General features: G+C 47.6%; 1 protein-coding gene across 2 annotated transcripts; it reads right to left on the bottom strand.

The window, feature by feature from the left end:
- Positions 1–2,987: 2,987 nt before the first annotated feature.
- ACP5 (acid phosphatase 5, tartrate resistant) lies at positions 2,988–6,943 on the bottom strand. 2 transcript variants are annotated; one of them, XM_055431057.2, is made up of 6 exons: positions 6,687–6,943; positions 5,569–5,656; positions 5,067–5,342; positions 4,733–4,860; positions 4,243–4,588; positions 2,988–3,612 (listed from the first exon to the last, which is right to left on the bottom strand). In XM_055431057.2, the coding sequence occupies exons 3-6, from the start codon at positions 5,340–5,342 to the stop codon at positions 3,334–3,336; spliced, it is 1,029 nt and encodes a 342-aa protein (XP_055287032.2). In that variant the 5' UTR covers positions 5,569–5,656; positions 6,687–6,943; the 3' UTR covers positions 2,988–3,333. The 2 variants fall into 2 exon arrangements, with proteins under 2 accessions (XP_055287032.2, XP_055287031.2); XM_055431056.2 differs by lacking the exon at positions 6,687–6,943 and adding an exon at positions 6,496–6,630.
- Positions 6,944–24,135: the final 17,192 nt, after the last annotated feature.

Genomic DNA, 24,135 nt, shown 5'->3' with positions numbered 1-24,135 from the left:
GGAAGTCCCCAGCTTTGCTTAATTTTAGTAATAACACATGTGTATGTGTGTGTGTATGTTCAGTTGTTCAATTCTTTGTGACCCCATGGACTGTAGCCTGCCAGGCTGCCTGTCCATGGGATTCTCCAGGCAAGAGTACTGGAGTGGTTTGCCATTTACTTCTCTAGGGATCTTCCCAACACAGGGATCCAGCCCGTGTCTCCTGCATTGGCAGGCGGATCCTTTACCACTGAACAACCTGGCAAGCATAGTAATATGTATTGTTGTTCAGTCGCTAAGTGTGTCCGACTCTTTGTGACCCCATGGACTGCAGCACGCCAGGCTTCCCTGTCCTTCACCATCTCCTGGAATTTACTCAAACTCATGTCCATTGAGTCAGCGATGCCATCCAACCATCTCATACTCTGTTGCCCCCTTCTCCTCTTGCCCTCAATCCTTCCCAGCATCAGGGTCTTTTCCAATGAGTTGGCTCTTTGCATCAGGTGGCCAAGCATTGTAGCTTCAGCCTCAGCATCAGTCCTTCCAAGTAACACATGTACCATGTAACAAATTCATCCATACTGACTGCTACAAAGTAGCAAATTTAAGATGCCATTTCCCAAACAATTGGGTCCCTGGCCCTTAGCAGCTGAAGTGGGCGGTGTCAGTGAGTCAAGAAAGTAGTTCCGGAGACTGGCTGGGTCAGGCTGTTTGTGGGTGGGTTTTAGTCAACTGAGAAGCGCAGAGGGGAACTAAGTGCATTTCTCTGCAGCTTTCGGTTCAGGGTGAGCACTTTGCTTTCAGTGTTCTTTAGCAGGAACAGGCTCTGAAATAATTCTGGAAGTTTCCCCCATACGTACTTGCACAGATGTACAAAAGCACAGGTCTGGGGGTGTCCAAGGTGGCTGTGCTGATGAGAGGGAAGGACTGGAAAGAATTTCTGTAGGCCCCAGCAAGGAGCTGGTGACACAAGGCAGAAAATCCGTGGTTGTCAAAAAGCAGGGCAATCTTCCTCTTAGGAATGTATCTTGTTTATTCTACAATCATTTCTGCATACATAGGAAATAAATGTGCAGGCTCATTTATGGCAGCATGATTTGAGGACAGCAAAATTATTGGAAGCCATCTGGTCACTCCTTGGTAGACAGACAATGGGGTCAGGCACCCAGTGGGGCCTCTGTAGCAGCAGAAATAAGCTCCCTGGAGGGCTGGTGGGCAGATCTCCAGGTAAAACGGGCAGAAAGAGCAAATTGCAAATGAAAACCTTTGCAGGTGCAGGAAATGTTTGTTTCTTGATTGTGGCGTTGGGTTTGGGAGTGTGTGCCTTTGTCTAAACTTACTGAACTGCACACTTTAAAAATGTGTCCGTAAGAACTCAGTGAAGTTGATTTGAAAAAGAAAACAAAATAAAGACCAAAAAAGCAAGGTGCAAGGACTTCTCTGGTGGTCCAGTGGTGAAGCCTGCATGGCCCCACTGCAGAGGCACGGGTTTGATCCCCTGGTAGATCAGCTGGTAAAGAATCTGCCTGCAATGCAGAAGATCCCTGCATTGTTCAATTCTTGGGTCGGGAACTTCCCCTGGAGAAGGGATAGGCTACCCACTTCAGCATTTATGGGCTTCCCTGGTGGCTCAGACAGTAAACAATCTACCTGCAATGTGGGTTAACTGGGTTCAATCCCTGGGTTGGGAAGATCCCCTGAAGGAGGGCATGGCAACCCACTCCAGTATTCTTGCCTGGCGAATCCCCATGGACAGAGGAGCCTGGTGGGCTACGGTCGATGACGTCGCAGAGTCGGACACAATTAAGCATAGCTGTTTGTCAGGGAAGATCCCGCATGCCTTGAGGAACAGCCAAAAAAGTCAAACACACAAAAACTAAAAAAGCAAGGTGCAGATAAATGGGAAAGGGGAGAAAAAAACATTCAGTTCTGCCTTTATTTGCACACAGAAATCCTCGAAGGAAGCCCAAGACATTTATAAAAATACTATTTCTTTTTTAGAAAGGTGGAGGAACAAACATGAGGTGGGTGAGATAGTTTCTCTTTCTACAAATTTTAGATTTTAGAACTGTATGAATAGCACTGATCCCACATTGAAATGAGCAAAAAAAAAAAATGTTCTGATACGAACATTTGACTTGTAGCTAGACAGAATGCACGCAGAACTGCGTGTATGTGGAGATGCTCTTTGTGACAAAGGGGAATTTTTTTATTACTCAAGGAAAGAACACTGGAGGAGGAAGCTTGCTTCATGTTGTACCCTTCTATTTGGTCTTTTTTAAAAAATTAATTTATTTGGCTGCACAGGGTCTTATTGAGGTACTCAGGATCTTGCTGGGTTGTACATGCCGACTTAGTTGTTTCACAGCATGGCGGGGGGGGATCTTAGTTTCCCCATCAGAGATTGAACCCATGTCCCCTGCACTGGAAAGCAGATTCTTCTTTAACTTTTTATTTCGAATCAGGGTATAGCCAGTTAACAATGTTGTGATAGTTTCAGGTGAACAATGAAGGAACTCGGCCATACATATACATGTATCCATTCTCCCTCAAACTCCTCTCCCACACAGGCTGACACATAAAACTGATCAGAGTTCCACAGTGGGTCCTTGTGGTTTCCCATTTAAAATATAGCAGTGTGCACATGTCCGTCCCAAACTTCCTAACTATCCCTTCACCCCCGGCAACCAGAAGTTCTTCTTCTAAGTCTGTGAATCTCTTTCTGTTTTGTAAGTTCATGTGTATTTTTTTTAATTACACATATAAGGGATGTCATATAGTATTTCTCCTCGTCTGACTTAGGAAAGCAGATACTTAACCACTGGACCACCAGGAATTTAAGTTCCTGTTTGGCCTTAAAATTATACTCATGGATGAGGCCAGTCGGTTACAGATGAGACTAAGAGATGAAGGTGCAGAGCAAGAATGGCGGGGGAGCCCAACCTTTCCAACCCCAAGTACTGCATCTCACCAGGGAGGTAAAGAAAGAGATGCTCACAACACACACGTTCAGCCTTTGCAAGTTTTTCTTTTATTGTCTATTCAGCAGTGACAGAAGGATGCCTGATCCAGGGGAGAGCTCTGCCTCCCTCCCTCCTTGCCCCTCAATGCCTGGAACTCAGGCTGGGCGAGCCCGGTCACAGGGCCTGGCGCTCTGGCCCGTACGTGTGTCCATGTTTCTTTCAGGCACGGACATCTACGTTACAAGTTCCTCATCTGCCCTTCTCTTTCCTGCTCTGCCATCACACCACGGGCTCCTGAGAAAGCCTGCCCATGGGCAGGGGGAGTAGGGAGGGGGTGTGTGTGTGTCCCAGTGGGGCCCACCCACCCACCGGCAGGGAGGCGCCTTCTCACTCAGGCCCCAGCGTGGAGCCCACGGCGGTGCTGATGCTCGGACCTGGCTCGCCTCGGCAACCTGGTCTTGAAGAGGGACTTGCCCGAGGCTTCAATATAAGTGACACTCATCTCCTTGGGGCTGATCTCTACGTAGGCGAAGCCACCCAGTGAGTTCTCAGCCCCGTGGTGGAAGCGCAGGTAGCCATTGGGGACTTTGCGCATGTGTTTCTTCGAGGGGTCCATGAAGTTCCCGGCCCCGCTCAACACGAAGCCCAAGCCGTTCTCATCCTGAAGGTACTGTGGACAGAGGACACAGGGTCAGTGGAGCCCCCAGCCCCTCAGTTAGGTGGATTGTGGACTTGGTGCCCACCTGTCTTGGGTGTAGGGTCGGGTCTGTGCTTCACCACAGAGTCACCTTGAGCAAGGAACATAACCCCGGCCCCCGACCCCTTGCCACCCCCTCCAGTTTCTTCACCTCTGGGAGCATACTGATCTGGGTAAGCCACTGGCAACAGGGACCCCTGGGAGCGCTTTTAGGGAACTTCAGGCTGTTTTCTCATTAGCAAGCATAGCGTTTGAGGGATAGTGATAATTGAGAGGCCCCCAAACAGGAGGGGAACTCCCAGGTGGCTCAGTGGTAAAGAAGCTGCCTGCCAAGGCAGGAGACACAGGAGATGGGGTTTGATCCCTGGGTCGGGAAGATCCCCTGGAGGAGGGCATGGCAACCCACTCCAGCATTCTTGCCTGGAGAATCCCATGGACAGAGGAGCCTCGTGGGCTACAGTCCATGGAGTTGCAAAGAGTCGGATACCACTGAGCGCACACACACAAACAGCAGGACCCCCAATGCCACCCCATGTGGCCCACTGGCCAGACTGGGGACATCCTCCCCTTACCAGGATCCCAGGCCACCCTCGGGACCCTCACCTGCAGGTTGTGGTCATGGCCACACAGGTAAGCAGTGACCTTGTGTGCGGTCAGCAGTGGCAGCAGCTGCTTGACCAGGCAGTGGGTGGGCCCGTGCTCGGCGATAGACCACACAGGGTAGTGGCCGGCCACCAGCACGTAGTCCTCCTTGGCCGCTGCCAGCTGCTTCTTGAGCCAGGCCAGCTGCGTGCGGGCCATCGCCAAGTTGCGGGGCCTCTCGGGCTGCTGGCTGGCAAAGTCGTCAGAGTTGCCGCACAGGGTCACGGTGTCCAGCATGAAGATGGCCACGGACACATTGGACCGGGGGATCTTAAAGCGCAGGCGGTAGTAAGGGCTGGGGAACTTCCTGTGGATGGTACAGAGGAAGCGGTGGGTGCCCATCTCGGGCGGAGACGCCCCAGGCTCAGCTCTGGCCAGTCGGCCTCTTTGCCCCCCTGAGGGAGGAGGCTGGTGCGGGGTGGGAAGGAGAGGCAGGAGGGGGCAGGCTCACCAGCGCTTGGAGACCCTGGAGTAGGCGATCTGGGCTGAGACGTTCCCCAGATGGTCATGGTTGCCAGCCAGCACGTACCAGGGCACGGTGCGGAGCGGCGAGGCAGAGAACACATCCTCGAAGGTCTCCTGCAGCAGACAGAGAGAAGGGCAGCACCTACCCCAGATTCAAGCAGCCACTGGCTGCTCCCACCAACGCGGGGGCCAGGCACAAGGGAGAAGCTGTGCGTGCTCAGTGTGTACAACCATCAGTGACACTCTGCCCTCTCTAGCGAAAGGTCTAGAAGCTTCTCCATGCATCCTCCCCCCACCCCCACCACTCCAGTGGCACACACCTGAAACCTCTTGTCGTTGACATCCTGCACACCGCTGAAGTAGAAATTGTCTCCCAGGGACAGAACGAAGTCCGCGCCCAGGATCTGCACTGTCCTGGCAATCTCTTTGGCATTGGCCATTTCCCGGGCTGTGTAGAACGGGGCGTTGGGGACCCCTCCCCAGTCACCCACGGCGACGAAGCGCAGCATGGGGGTGGGGGTGGGGGTGGCGGCAGCGGCAGCCCAGGGGAGCAGCAGTGAGACTTGCAGGATGAGCAGCACTGTCCACATGTCCATCTGGGAGGGGAGAAACAGGTGTCTGGAGCTTGGGCAGCAGGCCACCCTGAGGCCCGCCACTCACCCTGTTCTGGGAGGGGAAGAGAAGGGCTCCCTGCAGGACTGGCTTGGTGCCCGAGTTCCCAGGGCGTCAGGGCAAGAGCTGGCTGGGAGGGTCAGTGGGCCGGCAAGCAGGATCCAGCCGGCAGGGTGAGGAGGGCTGGGTGTGCAGGGGTCCGGCACTCACCCTGGGGGAGGCACAAGCCAGTTGCCTAGGGGCTCAGAGAGGCAGGTGAGCTCCAGGGCAGAGCGGCTGGGCACCCAGCCTTTATTTCCTGGGGGGCGGAAATGGATCATTAGAGAGGATGAGGCAGTTTCTCCAGGAGCCCTCCCCTCGGCTCCAGGAGCCCTCCCCTTGGGTCATGTGAGCCTGGGAGTTAGTTCCCCAGCGCTGGCCACGCGATTCGAGGTGGGGTCTGGCACTCCAGGGCAGCCTGGCCTGCCTGCACAGCCCCTGCGTTTGCCCAGGGGAGCGCGTTTGTGTCATGGGCCCTCGAGTGCACGCCAAGCTTTATCGGCGCACCCCTCCCGGCCAGTCACCCACCCTGGGTCCGCGTCCTCAGTGGACGTGTTTGTCTGCCCATGTCTGGGTGTGTCTGCACTGTTATCTGTGTGAAGCCAAGCACGCCTGCCTTGGTCACATGCCTGCTGTGTGCTTCCCCTGTGTCCCCATGGCGGTGGACCCTGAGCCACCGGCAAGGCCCTGTGTGGCGTGCCAGGGAGGCGTGCCTGAGTTCTCAAGGGGAGCTGAACGTGGGGGACGAGGACCGGTGTGTCCCTGCCTTGCACCCCGGTCCAGCTGTGCGTGTGTGTTGTGTCTCTTGGCTGAGTTGTGGGTCCAGTGTGTGACGTATGTGTGGAACATCCGATGTGAGCCCCAATCCCAGGGTCACCCCCCCTCCCCTAACAGCAGGGTTTCCAGGAAGTCCTGCCCGCATCTTCCCCTCTGCCTCACGCCACCCCCATTCCTGCAGGAGGAACCCGGGCAGGAGGGAGCCGGTGACCAGCCGTGTGACCACAGGCTTTTGACCCTCACACCCTCGGCCGCTGCTCTTGAGGCCTGTCTGACCTGCCCCTCCCTTCCTCCCGGCCCCATGGACCCGTAGGCACTCACCATGGCTCTCTACAGCCCCTTGCGACGGTGGATGGGGGCCCCCATCCCCAGGCTTGAGGACACAGGCTGGCTGCTTGCCCCCCCCACTCCCGACCCCACAGCCCAGATAAACAGGAAGTGGGTCACGAGGTTAGGCGGAGACCACTCCCCTGGGTGGAGGCCTCCGGTCCACACCCGGCGGGCGGTCTCACCTGCATTCGGCGGGGCCCGGGGTCAAGGCCAGGCGCGGCTGAGGTAGCCGAGCTGCTGGAATGCTGGGCGCTCGCCGTCGGGGCTGCCCGGGCTTAAAGGACGCGGCGGCCGGGGTCGGCCCAGGTGATCCCCGGCGGCCGGAAGCGCTGGAGCCTGGACCTCCTGGCCCTGCCGGCCGCACCCGGGGATCCTGCTGGGTCACCCTGCGTCACTACGCCTCCGGGGTGCAGGCAGCGCTTCTGTAACTGGGGTGACGCACTGCACCCCGGAGGACGGCCCAGACCCAGCGGAGCTGTCCCGGTTTCCATCCCCTGCCCCCCTCACTCCCCCACGCAGGCAGAACCTCCACCCTTGGGACCTACACACTTGGGGTGCCCAGGGCCCCCCTATCGTAGCGCTGGGTGGGGCGTCAGTCCTGGACTGCTGCCACCCTCGAGGGAGGAAGTCTGTCGTGCTCAACCTCAGTTTCTTGGTCTTTAAATTATGCGTGAGGGCAGAGAGTTCAATCTTCCTTAGATGTGCAAATAATTTATGTTGAAACTCTCTCCAGGAGCTAGGGCGCAACCCTTCCCGCCTCCTTTTGAAGCTGGAGGTGGTTGTTCTGTCACTAAGGCCCACTCTTTGCAACCTTAGGGACTACAGCCCACAGTCTCCTCTGTCCAAGGAATTTTTCAGGTAAGAAGACTGGAGTGGGTAGTCATTCCCTTCTCCAGAGGATCTTCTTGATGGAGGGATGGAACCCAACTCTCTTTCCGCACCTGCAGTGGCAAGTGGGTTCTTAACCAACTGCAGCACCTGGGAAACCCACCGTACAGAAAACCTGCCTGGAACTCTGCAGGTCTAAAAATGGCCCAGTCATGAAAAAGCAAACTTTGAGGGACTGTGGGCTTCCCTGGTGGCTCAGACGGTAAAGAATTTGCCTGCAATGCAGAAAACCTGGGTTGGATCCTGGGTCAGGAAGATCCCCTGGAGAAGAGAATGGCTACCCACTCCAGTATTTTTGCCTGAAGAATTCCTTGGATGGAGGAGCCTGGCAGATTACAGTCCATGGGGTCCCTAAGAGTTGGACACGACTGAGTGACTAACATGTACCACAGACTGGAGGAGACCCAAGAAATGGGAGGACAAACTGAATATGGGGATCCTGGGCCAGAAAAGGGGCACTTATGGAAAATCTGGTGACATTCAGAGTTTTGTGAATAGTAGCAGAACTAAGAAGCAATCCTGGAGTGGTTACAGGTGTGACACGTACAGGCTGCTAGTCATTGAGGCAACAGTGAGACGTTAAGTTGGAACTCTTTGCACTGTTTTTTAAGGTTTTTTTTTTGCAATTTTCCTGTAAATCTAAAGTTATGCCAAAATACAAAAGTTGACTTTGAAAACAGGCATGATCCAAGAAACTTAAACATTGATTCAACGTGCATTGAACACCTGCTGTATGCCCAGTTCCCCCCCCCCCACACCGACAGACACAGCAGGGAACAAGACAGATCAGGAAAAACCTGCTCTGCTGGGCCGCAAGTGCTGCTGAAATTTATATTCTAGCTGTTAATTACTGTCCATTCTTTGGGGGTGGGGTGGGGCCTCCTCTTTCCATTTCATGCTTTCTGTGCTGTGTGCTGTGCTCAGTCCCTCAGTCGTGTCCAACTCTTTGGGACACCAGGCACTGTAGCCCGCCAGGCTCCTCTGTCCATGGGATTGCCCAGGCAAGAATGCTGGAGTGGGTTACCATCTCTTATTCCAGGGGATCTTCCCAACCCAGGGATCAAACCCATGTCTCCTGCATCTCCTGCACTAGCAGCCGGATTCTTTACCACTGCGCCACCTGGGAAACCCATACTTTCTGTACTGTTCGGATTTTTGCTTAAAAAGTGCTTAGTTATTTTGCCAGTAGAATAAATGCAGACTTCCTCCTAACCTATCTGCCGTCTGAATGTAAACACAGGAAACAAAGACCTCACTCCCATTCAGGGAACTGGTTGTTCTTCTGGGGAGACAGGGAAGGGAATGGAATTGGGGCTCAGGGATAAGGAGGGGTGTCCAGAAAAGGGGCTTCAAATTTATCTCTATTGTTTCCTTTCACAAAAAAGGAAAACAAAATGATCGGGAGCAATTAGAATCCATGGTTAAATTTGCTTCTTCATGTAGCAGGTCTGGGTTGTTGGAAGGATTATCTTCTATGCTTTCTGTATGCTTTGAGATCACACAAGACTATACTATTTGTTATCCTATTACGTGGTCTTTGTAGAACGTTGGAAAATACTGAAAAGCACAAGGGAAATGATTACACCCATCTGCCTAGAGAGTCACTATTCAGTAATTTTTTTTTAAAATTAATTTTTGTCTGCCTACATTTTTCTTCTGAAGAATGGGATGCAATTGATAGCATTTTTTTGAGGGCTTTGCTGTGTGACATGTGGGGGATCTTAGTTCCTGGACCAGGGATCGAACCCGTGGCCCCTTGCAGTGGAAGCTCGGAGCCCTTCCCTGGACCACCAGGGAAGTCCTGTTGATACCATTTTTTGACCTTGTCAAATGTTAACATTTTCTGTATCTTTTAATTTTTTTGTTTTTTTTAAAGGTTTTAAAATAACATTTATTTCTTAAAAGTTAGCATGCATCTAAACATTTTTCTGTACCTTTTAAATAAAAAAAGTACAAAAGCACATGCGCATGAAAACAAATCAGGCTTTGTGTGGAGTGTGTAATGAAACTTGCGACTCCTCAGTTAGGTCTTTCAGGTCACCTCTGGGGTTCTGAGCAAACTCCTCTCTGTTCACTCCAGGGAACCCAGTTCTGGTTCTAATTGTCTGTGGAGGTGGATCAGGGTTTGGCCCTGAGCCTCCTTCCCACTCCACTCCTGCTTTGCTTCCCAACAGCAACGTCAGTCCCATGGCTGAGTTCCTCCCTGCCCTCCCCTGCCTGCTCTGCCGCAGCTCTGACCACTCTTCTGGCTTTCTCACCCTCCCTTCCTGGAACGGGAAGGCTCTGACCTCAGGGCCTTGGCACTTGCTGTTCCATTTTAGTAGAAGATCCTTCCTTCTTCAGCTACCCCTGTGGCTGCCTCCCTACTGTATTGAAGTTCCTTTAACTCATCTAAAAAGCACCCCTCCCACCCCATCCTGAATCCCTCTTATCCTGCTGTTATCGCTGCCTGTTGAACAACACTCTGCTTATCTTGTTTTCAGTCTGTCTCTCCAGACGAATGAGGTCTGAGGCGATAAGGACTGTCTCGGTCGGTCATGTTTGCTGCTGTTTCTCTGGCATCTAGAATCTGGGGCTCACATGGCAACTCCTCAGGAATTATCAGTGGGAAGGTGGAAGAAGGGGACACCCTTGCACAACATGTTTTTCCCTCCAGTCTGAATGTGCAGCCTGCCCGAACCTTCCCGGTTTCACCTACCATTAACCACCCCACTAACCACTAGGGCTTCCCTGGTGGCTCAGATGGTAAAGAATCTCCCTGCAATGCGGAAGACCTGGGTTTGATCCCTGGATTGGGAAGATCCCCTGGAGGAGGACAGGGCAACCCCCTCTAATATTCTTGCCTGGAAAATCTCCATGGACAGAGGACCCTGGTGGGCTACAGTTCACAGGGTGGCAAAGAGTCAGAAATGACTGAGTGACACAGCACAGCACAGCACAACCACCCCTTTACAGCTTGCTTCATCTAAACACTTTTTTTGGCCAAGGTGCACGGCATGTGGGATCTTAGTTCCCCGACCAAGCATCAAACTTGCACTCCCAGCGTTGGAAGCACATGGAGTCTTAACCAACTGGAACACCAGGGAGTTCCCAAATGTTGTTGCTGTTTTTCATAATCCAGGACTCTTAGAAATATGTCACTGTTTGCATCTCCTTCCTGTCTGGGCCACAGGGCACAAGTCACACTAAAGACAGTGTACTGGAGAAGACTCTTGAGAGTTCTGTGGATTTGATCCAGAGTCCTGGATCAAACCAGTCAATCCTAAAGGACATCAACCCTGAATATTCATTGGAAGGACTGATGCTGAACTTGAAACTCCAATCCTTTGGCCACCTGATATGAAAAGCTGACTCATTGGAAAGACCCTGATGCTGGGAAAGATGGAGGGCAGGAGGAGAAGGGGACGACAGAGGATGAGATGGTTGGATGGTGTCACTGACTCAATGGACATGAATCTGAGAAAATTCTGGGAGATAGTGAAGGCCAGGGAAGCCTGGCGTGCTGCAGTCAGTTGGGGTTGCAAAGAGTCGGACATGACTTAGTGACCAAACAGCAACAACAAATTCCTACCTCAGGGCCTTTGCACTTGTTGTACCTTCCTCTGGTCCACTCTCTGCCCACCTCCTTGTCCTTGAGTACCTGACTTCAATGCCATACCATTTCCTCAAGCCTCCCAGACATCTGGACTCAACACACACTCCCATCACTTACTCCCAAGTCTCTAGTCTGTCAAGTATCCCCCTGTCCCCAGTTCAGGAATTCCCTTGAAAGCAGATCTGGGTGGCAAGAAACCTACACTTGATGGGGGAGAAGGGAAAATGGGGTTAACATTACTTCTGACAAGCACGAGTCAGTGGAGGGAGGTGTGCACCAGACTGGTATGTGTGGTGAGGAGAGCCTGAGGTGGGAGGTTTCAGGAGGTGGGGAGCAGGGGCTAAAAGGATCACAGAGGCAAGGGCCTGGAGTCATGGAGTGTGGACTTGATTTGGAAGGTGATAGGTTTGGAGGATAGGGTCCAAGCTGTGTTTTTATAAGATTAATCTGGGAAAAAGCAAGTCACAGACAGGTCTGTACCATCTGTTTCTCCATATCTGTTTATATCTATCTGTATCCATTTAACTACTACTATCTATTTAAGAGTTCTATCTGTGAATGCATGCACGCTCAGTCACTCAGTTGTGTTTGACTTTTTTGCGATCCTGTGGACTGTAGCCTGCCAGGTTCCTCTGTCCCTGGGATTCTCAGACAGGAGTACTGGATTGGGTTGCCATTTCCTTCTCCTGGGGATCTTCCCAGACCAGAGCGTCTCCTGAATGGCAGGCAGCTTCTTCCCCACTGAGCCACCAGGGAAGCCCGTCTATCTATCTGCCTATCTATTATTTATTATTCTATACCTTTTATAGCAAACCACTTCAGTATTCTTGCCTTGAGAACCCCATGAACAGTATGAAAAGGCAAAATGATAGGATACTGAATGAGGAACTCCCCAGGTCAGTAGGTGCCCAATATGCTACTGGGGATCAGTGGAGAAATAAATCCAGAAAGAAGGAAGGGATGGAGCCAAAGCAAAAACAATACCCAGTTGTGGAAGTGACTGCTGATAGAGGCAAGGTCCGGTGCTGTAAAGAGCAATATTGCACAGGAACCTGGAATGTTAGGTCCATGAATCAAGGCAAATTGGAAGTGGTCAAACAGGAGATGGCAAGAGTGAATGTAGACATTCTAGGAATCAGTGAACTAAAATGGACTGGAATGGGTGAATTTAACTTAGATGACCATTATATCTACTACTGTGGGCAGGAATCCCTTAGAAGAAATGGAGTAGCCATCATGGTCAACAAAAGAGTCCGAAATGCAGTACTTGGATGCAATCTCAAAAATGACAGAATGATCTCTGTTCGTTTCCAAGGCAAACCATTCAATATTACAGTAATCCAAGCCTATGCCCCAACCAGTAATGCTGAAGAAGCCGAAGTTGAACGGTTCTATGAAGACCTTTTAGAACTAACACCCCAAAAAGATGTCCTTTTCATTATAGGGGACTGGAATGCAAAAGTAGGAAGTCAAGAAACACCTGGAGTAACAGGCAAATTTGGCCTTGGAGTACAGAATGAAGCAGGGCAAAGGCTAATAGAGTTTTGCAAGAGAAAGCACTGGTCATAGCAAACACCCTCTTCCAACAACACAAGAAAAGACTCTACACATGGACATCACCAGATGGTCAACACCGAAATCACATTGATTATATTCTTTGCAGCCAAAGATGGAGAAGCTCTATACAGTTAGCAAAAACAAGACCAGGAGCTGTCTGTGGCTCAGATCATGAACTCCTTATTGCCAAACTCAGACTTAAATTGAAGAAAGTAGGGAAAACCACTAGACCACTCAGATATGACCTAAATCAAATCCCTTATGATTATACAGTGGAAGTAAGAAATAGATTTAAGGGACTAGATCTGATAGAGTGCCCGATGAACTATAGATGGAGGTTTGTGACATTGTACAGGAGACAGGGATCAAGACCATCCCCATGGAAAAGAAATGCAAAAAAGCAAAATGGCTGTCTGGGGAGGCCTTACAAATAGCTGTGAAAAGAAGAGAAGTGAAAAGCAAAGGAGAAAAGGAAAGATATAAGCATCTGAATGCAGAGTTCCAAAGAATAGCAAGAAGAGGTAAGAAAGCCTTCCTCAGTGATCAATGCAAAGAAATAGAGGAAAACAACAGAATAGGAAAGACTAGAGATCTCTTCAAGAAAATTAGAGATTCCAAGGGAACATTTCATGCAAAGATGGGCTCGATAAAAGACAGAAATTGTATGGACCTAACAGAAGCAGAGCCTGGTGGGCTGCCGTCTGTGGGGTCACACAGAGTCGGACACGACTGAAGTGACTTAGCAGCAGCAGCAGCAACAGAAGCAGAAGATATTAAGAAGAGATGGCAAGAATACACAGAAGAACTGTACAAAAAAGATCTTCACGACCCAGATAATCACGATGGTGTGATCGCTCACATAGAGCCAGACATCCTGGAATGTGAAGTCAAGTGGGCCTTAGAAAGCATCATCACTACAAACAAAGCTAGTGGAGGTGATGGAATTCCAGTTGAGTTATTTCAAATCCCGAAAGATGATGCTGTGAAAGTGCTGCACTCAATATGCCAGCAAATTTGGAAAACTCAGCAGTGGCCACAGGACTGGAAAAGGTCAGTCTTCATTCCAATCCCAAAGAAAGGCAATGCCAAAGAATGCTCAAACTACAGCACAGTTGCACTCATCTCACACGCTAGTAAAGTCATGCTCAAAATTCTCCAAGCCAGGCTTCAGCAATATGTGAACCGTGAAGTTCCAGATGTTCAAGCAGGTTTTAGAAAAGGCAGAGGAACCAGAGATCAAATTGCCAACATCCGCTGGACCATGGAAAAAGCAAGAGAGTTCCAGAAAAACATCTATTTCTGCTTTATTGACTATGCCAAAGCCTTTGACTGTGTGGATCACCATAAACTGTGGAAAATTCTGAAAGAGATGGGAATACCAGACCACCTGACCTGCCTCCCCTGTATGCAGGTCAGGAAACAACAGTTAGAACTGGATATGGAACAACAGACTGGTTCCAAATAGGAAAAGGAGTACGTCAAGGTTGTATATTGTTACCCTACTTATTTAACTTCTATGCAGAGTACATCATGAGGAACGCTGGGCTGGAAGAAGCACAAGCTAGAATCAAGATTGCCGGGAGAAATATCAATAACCTCAGATATGCAGATGACACCACCCTTATGGCAGAAAGTGAAGAGGAACTCAAAAGCCTCTTGATGAAAGTGAAAGAGGAGAGTGAAAAGGTTGGCTTGAAGCTCAACATTCAGAAAACAAAGATCATGGCATCTGGTCCCATCACTTCATGGTAAATTGATGGGGAAAGAATGGAAACAGTGTCAGACTTTATTTTTTTGGGCTCCAAAATCACTGGAGATGATGATTGTAGCCATGAAATTAAAAGACGCTTACTCCTTGGAAGGAAAGTTATGACCAACCTAGATAGCATATTAAAAAGCAGAGACATTACTTTGCCAACAAAGGTCCGTCTAGTCAAGGCTATGGTTTTTCCTGTGGTCAGGTATGGATGTGAGAGTTGGACTGTGAAGAAAGCTGATCGCCGAAGAATTGATGCTTTTGAACTGTGGTGTTGGAGAAGACTCTTGAGAGTCCCTTGTACCGCAAGGAGATCCAACCAGTCCATCCTAAAGGAGATCAGTCCTGGGTGTTCATTGGAAGGACTGATGCTAAAGCTGAAACTGCAATACTTTGGCCATCTCATGCGACGAGTTGACTCACTGGAAAAGACTCTGATGCTGGGAGGGATTGGGGGTGGGAGGAGAAGGGGACAACAGAGAATGAGATGGCTGGATGGCATCACCGACTCTGTGGACATGAGTTTGAGTGAACTCCGGGAGTTGGTGATGGACAGGGAGGCCTGGCATGCTGTGATTCATGGGGTTGTGGAGAGTCGGACCCGACTGAGCGACTGAAGTGAACATGTTTGAGAGGCAGCAATGAGAAGTTAGGGGACCAACTCATGCCCATTTGCCTGAGGCTTTTCTGATTTAACATAGGAAGTCCTACATCCCAGGAACTCCCTCAATCTTGGGTAAACCAGAAGTACAATTGGTCACCCTAAGAGAGACCTTGGATCTCAGTGGTGAGATGGGGGAATCTCTGACAACCCCTAACTTTTGGGAACTCAGTGCCAAGGAAGTAACTTAGGGAGAGGAACCATTCTGGGGGAACTGGACAAACCCAAGTGTGGATACATTGAGTGTGAGTGTCTTTTTGCTTGTCTGGGTGGGAGAAGACAGGTTTTCCTGTGGGGAACGCAGGACAGAGGTCCCAGCATCGTATTCTTAAATTATTTCAAACACACAGCAAAGTTGAAACAATTGTCCAGCAAACACCCACACACCTGCTCCAAGAAACTGCAATTAACATTCGAATGTATTTACTTTAATATCTAGGAGCTCCCTAGGTGGCACTGGCGGTAAAGAACCTGGCTGCCAATGCAGGAGATGTAAGAGACGTGGGTTTGATCCCTGGGTCAGGAAGACCCCCGTGGAGAAGGAAAAGGCAACCCACTCTAGTATTCTTGCCTGGGAAATTCCATGGACAGAGGAGCCTGGTGGGCTACAGTCCATGGGGTCGCAAAGAGTCAGACACGACCGAAGCTACTCAGCATACTTTAATATCATCATCCATTCACTCATCCATCTTACTTTTTACCTGTTTTAATATGCTGGAGACTTCTGCACACTTCCCTGCCATGGTTTCAGTGCTTGTACCATTAACTCAAGCTCGATATTGGCTTACAGTTCTTTTCTTTGATGTGAAATTTGCATACAATGATATGTACAAGTCTTAAGTGTACACTGGGTGAGTTCTGATAAACCTCAGCTACAACTACGGGGGAAATAACTTACTCATCTCCCGTGAGATTCAAAACAAAAAATAAAAGTAAATGGAGGCAGCTCAGGTTCTGCTGCTCGCAAAGCTCTGTGACCTGGAGAGAGTGTCTTAACCTTTCTGGGCCCTAGTTTTTCATCTTCAAAATGGGGAGAGTAAGGATACCTGACTGAGATTTGATTGTGGTTGTTGTGAGTATTGAACAGGTGAATCTGTACAGAGATACTGTGGAGTGCCTGGCATGTAAGAAGTGCCTTGAAAAACACTTATGATATTACCCAGCTGGAACAGTGAAAGCAATTATAGTTAGTGGAAAAAGAAATAAATATTGTAGGAAAATTTCAAAGATGGCTAACAAAGGAATCTAAGCATCGAATTTACCCTGGTGTGGAAGGAAAGGGACTGTGTGGATGCTAAGTCCCTTCAGATTCTTTGAGGCCCCATGGGCTGTAGCCCACCTCTGTCCATGGAATTCTCCAGGCAAGAATATTGAAGTGGGTTGCCATTCCCTTCTACAGGGGATCTTCCCAACCCAGGGATGGAGCCCGGGTCTCCTGTATTGTGGGAGGATTCTTTACTGTCTGAGCCACCAAGGAAGCCCAAGGAAAGGGAGGTTTTGAACTAAATCTTTGCGACCCCATGGACTGCCTGCAGGGCTCTTCTGTCCATGGAATTCTCTAGGACAAGAATACTGGAGTGGGTTGCTATGTCCTTCTCCAACTGATTTTCCCAATCCAGGTTTCAAACCCAGGTCTCCTGCATTACAGGCTGATTCTTTACTGTGTGAGCCACCAGGGAAGCCCAATCCTGATCCACCACCACAGGAGATCAGCAGGTGGGGGCTCTATGCACCTGTGGATGATTTGAGGGAGAGGGGCATTGTGATAACAAAAGTGGTATGAGGGCTTTCCTGGTGGCTCAGTGAAGCGTCCACCTGCCACAAGTTGGATCCCTGATCCAGGAAGATCCCACATGCCACAGAGCAACTAGGCCTGTGTGCCACAAAACTGTTCAGCCTGTGCTCTAGAGCCTGGGAGCTGCAACTACTGAGCCCATGTGCTGCGGCTACTGAAGCCCTCATGCCCTAGAGTCCATGCTCCGCAACAAGAGAAGCCACTGCAATGAGAAGCCAGCACATTGCAAGTAGAGAGTAGCCCCTGCTTGAAGCAACTAGAGAAAAGCCCGTGCAGCATCGAAGACCCAGCACAGCCAACAATAAATAAATAAACATTAAAAAAGTGATATGATAATCTGACTGAGTTTAGAAGAATTATCAGAATGTTTAAAAGAACATTTTAACCCCCTGTATATGTCTAATTTTTAGATTTGTAACAGCTGCTAAGGATTTCAGACGTATTTGCTTGGTGGAGGCATTTAAGATGAAAGAATCAAAATATACTACATCGTATAAATGTTATCTACAATATTTAAGAGATTTCAATTCACTACAATTCTGAATGGACTCAAAGATGCACTCATTGACCTCTTTGAAAATGATAGTCCGCTTTGACAGGTGTGTAAGTAACACGACAGCTATCCTTGGAACCCAACACTTAAGGGAAACTCTTGTTTCTAAAGGTATGATTTAAATTGTATGTTTACAAAGTGACCACAAAGATGGGTTTTTCTAGGCATCAAAGCTGCCCCAAATCAAACACTGTTATGAGTTTGATTTGAGGAACCCAAAGCCAGTGTGGCTGGAGCAGATGGAGCAAGGGGAAAAGTGGGAGGAAACGAAGATGGGGTGTGGTGGGGTTTGGGGGCTTCAGGGAAGAGGGATTCCTCCAGCGAGGTGGGCACCAAGGAGAATTCGGAGCAGAGGTGAAACTAATCTAATAGGTTTTGCGTAACTTCCACCAGCTGCTGGGCTGCGAGACACAGCTACTTGGTGGGTATGGCAGGTGGGGAAAAACCGGATCGTGGTGGTTTCCTCCAAACCCGTTAAAAAAAAAGCCTGAAGTCTTGACCTCGGAAGCTCCTGTGATCCCCGGCAGCCGCCAGAACGCCGGGCGCATTTCTCACTTTTGACCTGGACACTACTGCCCCCGCGTGGCCACAGTCTGAACTGCAGCAACGTCCCGCAGACGGCCTTCCCTTTTGGGTGCGCAAAGGGCCCCCTTGTGCGAGGCGCGGAGGGGTCCTGCGATGGAGTCAGTCAAGGTCTGCCTCCGAGTAACTCCCCAGGGAGGGATGAGTGAGCTACGCGAGTATTAAGATGTTTGCAGGACCGTCTGATGAGCAGCTGGCTTCTCAGAAAATTGCAAACCAGAGAGATTCTCAGAGGACGGGTCTTTGGGGAGTGTCTGTTGTTGAGTTGCTCAGTCCTGGCTGACTTTTTGTGACCCCATGGACTGTAGCCCACCAGGTTTCCCTGTCCTTCACCATCTCCCAGAGTTTGCTCAAACTCATTTCCACTGAGTCAGTGATGCCATCCAGCCATCTCCTCCTCTGCCAAACCCTTCTCCTCCTGCCTTCAATATTCCCAACATCAAGGTCTTTTCCAGTGAGCCAGTTCTTTGAATTAGGTGGCCCAAAGCATTGAAACTTCAGCTTCAGTCCTTCCAATGAATATTCGGGGTTGATTTTTAGGTTTGACTGGTTGGATCTCCTTGCAGTCCAAGGGACTCTCAAGAGTCTTCTCCAACACCACAGTTCAAAAGCGTCAATTTTTCGGTGATCAGCTTTCTTTACAGTCCAATTCTCACATCCATACATGACCACTGGAAAAACCATAGCCTTGACTAGACGGACCTTTGTTGGCAAAGTAATGTCTCTGCTTTTTAATATGCTATCCCGGGTTTTGGCAATGGAAAAACCATAGCTTTAACTATATAACCTGTCCCAGCCTTCAATTCCTAGTCATCCACCCAGGTCTGCTAAGATCCTCTGGTTTGCTCCTGCTTCCTAGTGCTTTGTAGAGCAAGTCCAAGTCCTTCAGCCTGGAGCTTGAAGCCATGGAAAACCCAGTTCTGACTGCCCTACCATATCATTAGCATGAACAGTACACAAGTAGAGACCTCCCTGGTGGTCCAGTCATTAAGAATCCACCTGCCATGCAGAGGTCATGGGTTTGACCCCTGGTCTGGGAAGATCCCACATGCTGTGGAGCATCTAAGCCTGCACTCCACTCCTGAGCCTGTCCTCTTGAGTACCCAAACCTCAACTACTGAGTCTGCCTGCCTAGAGCCTGTGTTCCGCAGCAAATTGCAACTGGAGAGTAGCCCCTGCTCACCGCAACTAAAGAAAGCCTGGACACAGCGTTGAAGACCCAGTGAAGTAAACAAACAAATAAACAAAAGCTATCACACTCAAAAAACATAGGAGGAAATATTTTTTTAGTTTATTTTTTTATTGAAGGAAAATTGCTTTACAGAATTTTGTTTTCTGTCAAACCTCAACATGAATCAGCCATCGATATACATATATCCCCTCCCTTTTGAACCTCCCTCCCATCTCCCTCCCCATCCCACCCCTCTAGTTTGATACAGAGCCCCTGAGCCATACAGCAAATTCCCGTTGGTTATCTATTTTAAGTGAAAGAGGAGAGTGTAAAGGTTGGCTTGAAGCTCAGCATTCAGAAAACAAAGATCATGGCATCTGGTCCTGTCACTTCATGGGAAATAGATGGGGAAACAGTGGAAACAGTGTCAGACTTTATTTTTTTGGGCTCCAAAATCTCTGTGGATGCTGATTGCAGCCATGAGATTAAAAGATGCTTACTCCTTGGAAGGAAAGTTATGACCAACCTAGAAAGCATATTAAAAAGCAGAGACATTACTTTGCCAACCAAGGTCTGTCTAGTCAAGGCTATGGTTTTGCCCGTGGTCATGTATGGATGTGAGAGTTGGACTGTGAAGAAAGCTGATTGCCAAAGAATTGATGCTTTTGAACTGTGGTGCTGGAGAAGACTCCTGAGAGTCCCTTGGACCGCAAGGAGACCAAACCAGTCCATTCTAAAGGAGATCAATCCTGGGTGTTCATTGGAAGAACTGCTGCTAAAGCTGAAACTGCAATACTTTGGTCACCTCATGTGAAGAGTTGACTCACTGGAAAAGACTCTGATGCTGGGAGGGATTGGGGGCGGGAGAGACAGGGATGACAGAGAATGAGATGGCTGGATGGCATCACCGACTCGATGGACAAGAGTTTGAGTGAACTCCAGGAGTTGGTGATGGACAGGGAGGCCTGGCGTGCTGTGATTCACGGGGTCGCGGAGAGTCGGACACAACTGAGCGACTGAACTGAACTGAATATGTTTCCATGTTACTCTCTCCACACGTCTCACCCTCCCCTCCCCTCTCCCCGTGTCCACAAGTCTATTCTCTATGTCCGTTTCTCCATTGCCTCCCTGTAAATAAATCCTTCTGCACCATTTTTCTAGATTCCGTCTATGTGCATGAGAATATGATATTTATCTTTCTCTTTCTGACTCACTTCACTCTGTATAATAGGTTCTAGGTTCATCCACCTCATCAGAACTGACTCAAATGTGTTCATTTTTATGGCTGAGTAGCATTCCACTGTGTATATGTACCACAACTTTATCCACTCATCTGTCGATGGACGTCTAGGTTGCTTCCATGATCTGGCTATTGTAAATAGTGCTGCAATGAACAGTGGAATACATGTGTCTTTTTCAATTTTGGCTTCCTCAGGGTATATGCCTAGGAGTGGGACTGCTGGGTCATATGGTGGTTTTATTCCTAGTTTTTGAAGGAATCTCCGTACCGTCTTCCACAGTGACTGTGTCAGTTTACATTCCCGCCAACAGTGTAGGAGGCTTCCCTTTTCTCCACACCCTCTCCAGCATTTATTGTTCCTAGACTTTTTGATGATGGCCATTCTGACCAGTGTGAGGTGATATCTCATTGTGGTTTTGATTTGCATTTCTCTAATAATGAGCGACATTGAGCGTCTTTTCATGTGTTTGTTAGCCATCTATATGTCTTCTTTGGAGAAATGTCTGTTTAGGTTTTTTTCCCACTCTTTGATTGTTTATTTATCTGGCATTGAGTTTTATGAGCTGTTTGTATATTTTGGAAATTAATCCTTTGTCAGTTGTTTCATTTGCTATTATTTTCTCCCATTCTGAGGGTTGTCTTTTCACCTTGCTTATAGTTTCCTTTGCTGTGCAAAGCTTTTAAGCTTAATCAGGTCCCACTTGTTTACTTTTGTTTCTATTTCCATTAATCTAGGAGGTGGGTCATATAGGCTCTTGCTTTGATTCATGTCATCGAGTGTTCTGTTTGTGTTTTCCTCTAAGAGTTTTATAGTTTCTGGTCTTACATTAGGTCTTTAATCCATTTTGAGTTTATCTTTGTGTTTGGTGTTCGGAAGTGTTCTAATTTCATTCTTTTACATGTAGCTGTCCAGTTTTCCCAGCCCCATTTATTGAAGACGTTGTCTTTGCCTCATTGTATATTCTTACCTCCTTTGTCAAAAATAAGGTACCCATAGGTGCATGGTTTGTTTCTGGGCTTTCTATCTTGTTCCATTGGTCTACATTTCTGTTTTTGTGCCAGTACCATATTGTCTTGATGACTGTAGCTTTGTAGTATAACCTGAAGTCAGGAAGTTTAATTCCTTCAGCTCCATTCTATTTCTCAGGACTGCTTTGGCTATTCAGGGTCTTTTGTGTTTCTATATAAATTGTGAAATTTTTTGTTCTAGTTCTGTGAAAAATGTCATTGGTAATTTGATAGGGATTGCATTGAATCTGTAGATTGTGTTTGGTAGTATAGTCATTTTCACAATATTAATTCTACCTACCCAGAACAAGGAATAACTATCCATCTTTGATTTCTCTCATTAGTGTCTTATAATTTTCTGTGTATAGTTCTTTTGTCTCCTTCAGTTCAGTTCAATTCAGTCCGTCAGTCGTGTCTGACTCTTTGCGACCTCATGAATCACAGCACACCAGGCCTCCCTGTCCATCACCAACGCCCAGAGTTCACTCAAACTCTTGTCCATCGAGTCGGTGATGCCATCCAGCCATCTCATTCTCTGTCGTCGCCGTCTCCTCCCACCCCCAATCCTTCCCAGCATCAGAGTCTTTTCCAGTGAGTCAACTCGTTGCATGAGGTTGCCAAAGTATTGGAGTTTCAGCTTTAGCATCAGTCCTTCCAATGAACACCCAGGATTGATCTCCTTTGTCTCCTTAGGAAAGTTTATTCCTAGATATTTAATTTTTTTGTTGCAGTGGTGAATGGGATTGATTCCTTAATTTCTCTTTCTGATTTTTCATTGTTTAGTATATAGAAATGCAAGTGATTTCTGTGTATTGATTTTGTATCCTGCAACTTTGCTAAATTCACTTATTAGCTCTAGTAATTTTCTATACTATCTTTAGGGTTTTCTATGTACAGTATCATGTCATCTGCAAACTGAGAGTTTTACTTCTTTTCTGATCTGGATTCTTTTATTTCTTTTTCTTCTCTGATTGTGGTAGCTAGGACTTCCAGAACTATGTTGAATAATAGTGGTGAAAGTGTACACCCTTGTCTTGTTTCTGATCTTAGGGGGAATGCTTTCAGTTTTTCATATTGAGAATAATGTTGCTGTAGGCTTATCATATATGGCCTTTACTATGTTGAGGTAGGTTCCTTCTATGTCCATTTTTGAAGAGTTTTAATCATAAATGTGTACTAAATTTTGTCAAAGGCTTTTTCTGCATCTGTTGCGATTATCATATGGTTTTTATCTTTCAATTTGTTAATATGGTGTATCACACTGATTCATTTGTGTATATTGAAGAAACCTTGCGTCCCTGGCATAAACCCAACTTGATCATGGTGTGTGAGCTTTTTGATGTGTTGCTGAATTCTGTTTGCTAAAATTCTGTTGAGGGTTTTCGCATCTGTGTTCATCAGTGCTGTTGGCCTGCAGTTTTCTTTTTCTGTGTCTTTGTCTGGTTTTGGTGTCAGGGTGATGGTGGCCTCAGAATGAGTTTGAAGTGTTCCTTCCTCTGCAATTTTTAAAAACAGTTTTAGAAGGATAGGCATTAGCTCTTCTCTAACTGTTTGATAGAGCTCTCCTATGAAGCCATCTGGTCCTGGGCTTTTGTTTTTTGGGAGATTTTTGATCACAGCTTCAATTTTAGTGCTTGTAATTGGGTCAAATGTGGATATGTTGTTACATCATAAGTCCCATTAATTCACAACTTAGTATCATATACAATACATACTGAAGTTTTTCAAGTTTTTCATGTGTTCATAGCACATTAGCAAACTTGCTAGGAAAATTGGACCACCATGACCCAAGGTATTACAGAGTACACAAAATTCTGACCAGAGAGCCAAGATCAAGGAGTGGTTTGCTTTGGGAAACAATTTTACCCAAAAACAACAGGGGGAGAAAAGAAATTTAAAGTGTTCAATGAGACTTTCCTGGCAGTCTGGTGGCTAAGACTCCATGCTCCCAATGCGGGGGGCATAGGTTAAATCCTTGGCAGGGAACTAAGATCCTTCATTCTGCATGTCACAGCCAAAAAAAAAGAAAAAATTTAAGACATTAAATGTACTATTGACTCAAAACTGCCATTTAATATGCTTTGTATAATAAGATATAAAAGCTAACCCATCTATAGAACAATAAGATGACACCAAACACAATCAAAACTTTCCACATTCAATATATTAGTATTTTCTGGTTGTACCAAAAGGAAAAAAAAAACAACCAACCAGGAAATAATTTCAACTCTTAAATAAAAAGTATTTATAGCAACAACATGGATGGACCTAGAGACTGTCAAACTGAGTAATGTCAGACAAAGAAAGAGAAATATCATGTGATATTACTTATATGTGGAATCTTAAAAAAACGGTACAAATAAACTTACAAAACAGAAATAGAGTCACAGATGTAGAAGAGAAGACACCCTTATGCTTATGGGGGTAGGGGGGAGGGAGGGATAAACTGGGGTTGACAAAGACACATACCATATATCAAATAGATAAAAAAGACCCACTGTATAGCACAGTATACAGTATAGCACAGGGAATGCCACTCAATACTCTGGTTTAGGAAAAGAATCTAAAAAAAAGAGTGGATATATGTATACCTAATTCACTTTGCTGTACCCCTGAAACTAACACAACAGTGTAAATCAACTATGCTCAAATTTAAAAAAAAAGCATTTGCACCTTAAAAATGGATGAAGTAGGATTTCTATCTTCTTAAAAATACTACTAGAGCTACTAAAAAACTTTGCATTTACAAAATAATTGATAAAAATATTCCTTTGTATTGTACAAGAAGGTAGACAGAAATCACTGATAGGCTCAAGTGTGTGATA

This window comes from Moschus berezovskii, chromosome 8, assembly GCF_049115385.1.
Source record: "Moschus berezovskii isolate FMDL1 chromosome 8, NW_MosBer_1.0, whole genome shotgun sequence".
NCBI classification, from domain to species: Eukaryota; Metazoa; Chordata; class Mammalia; order Artiodactyla; family Moschidae; genus Moschus; species Moschus berezovskii.
This window is presented reverse-complemented; position numbering and strand designations above follow the sequence as displayed.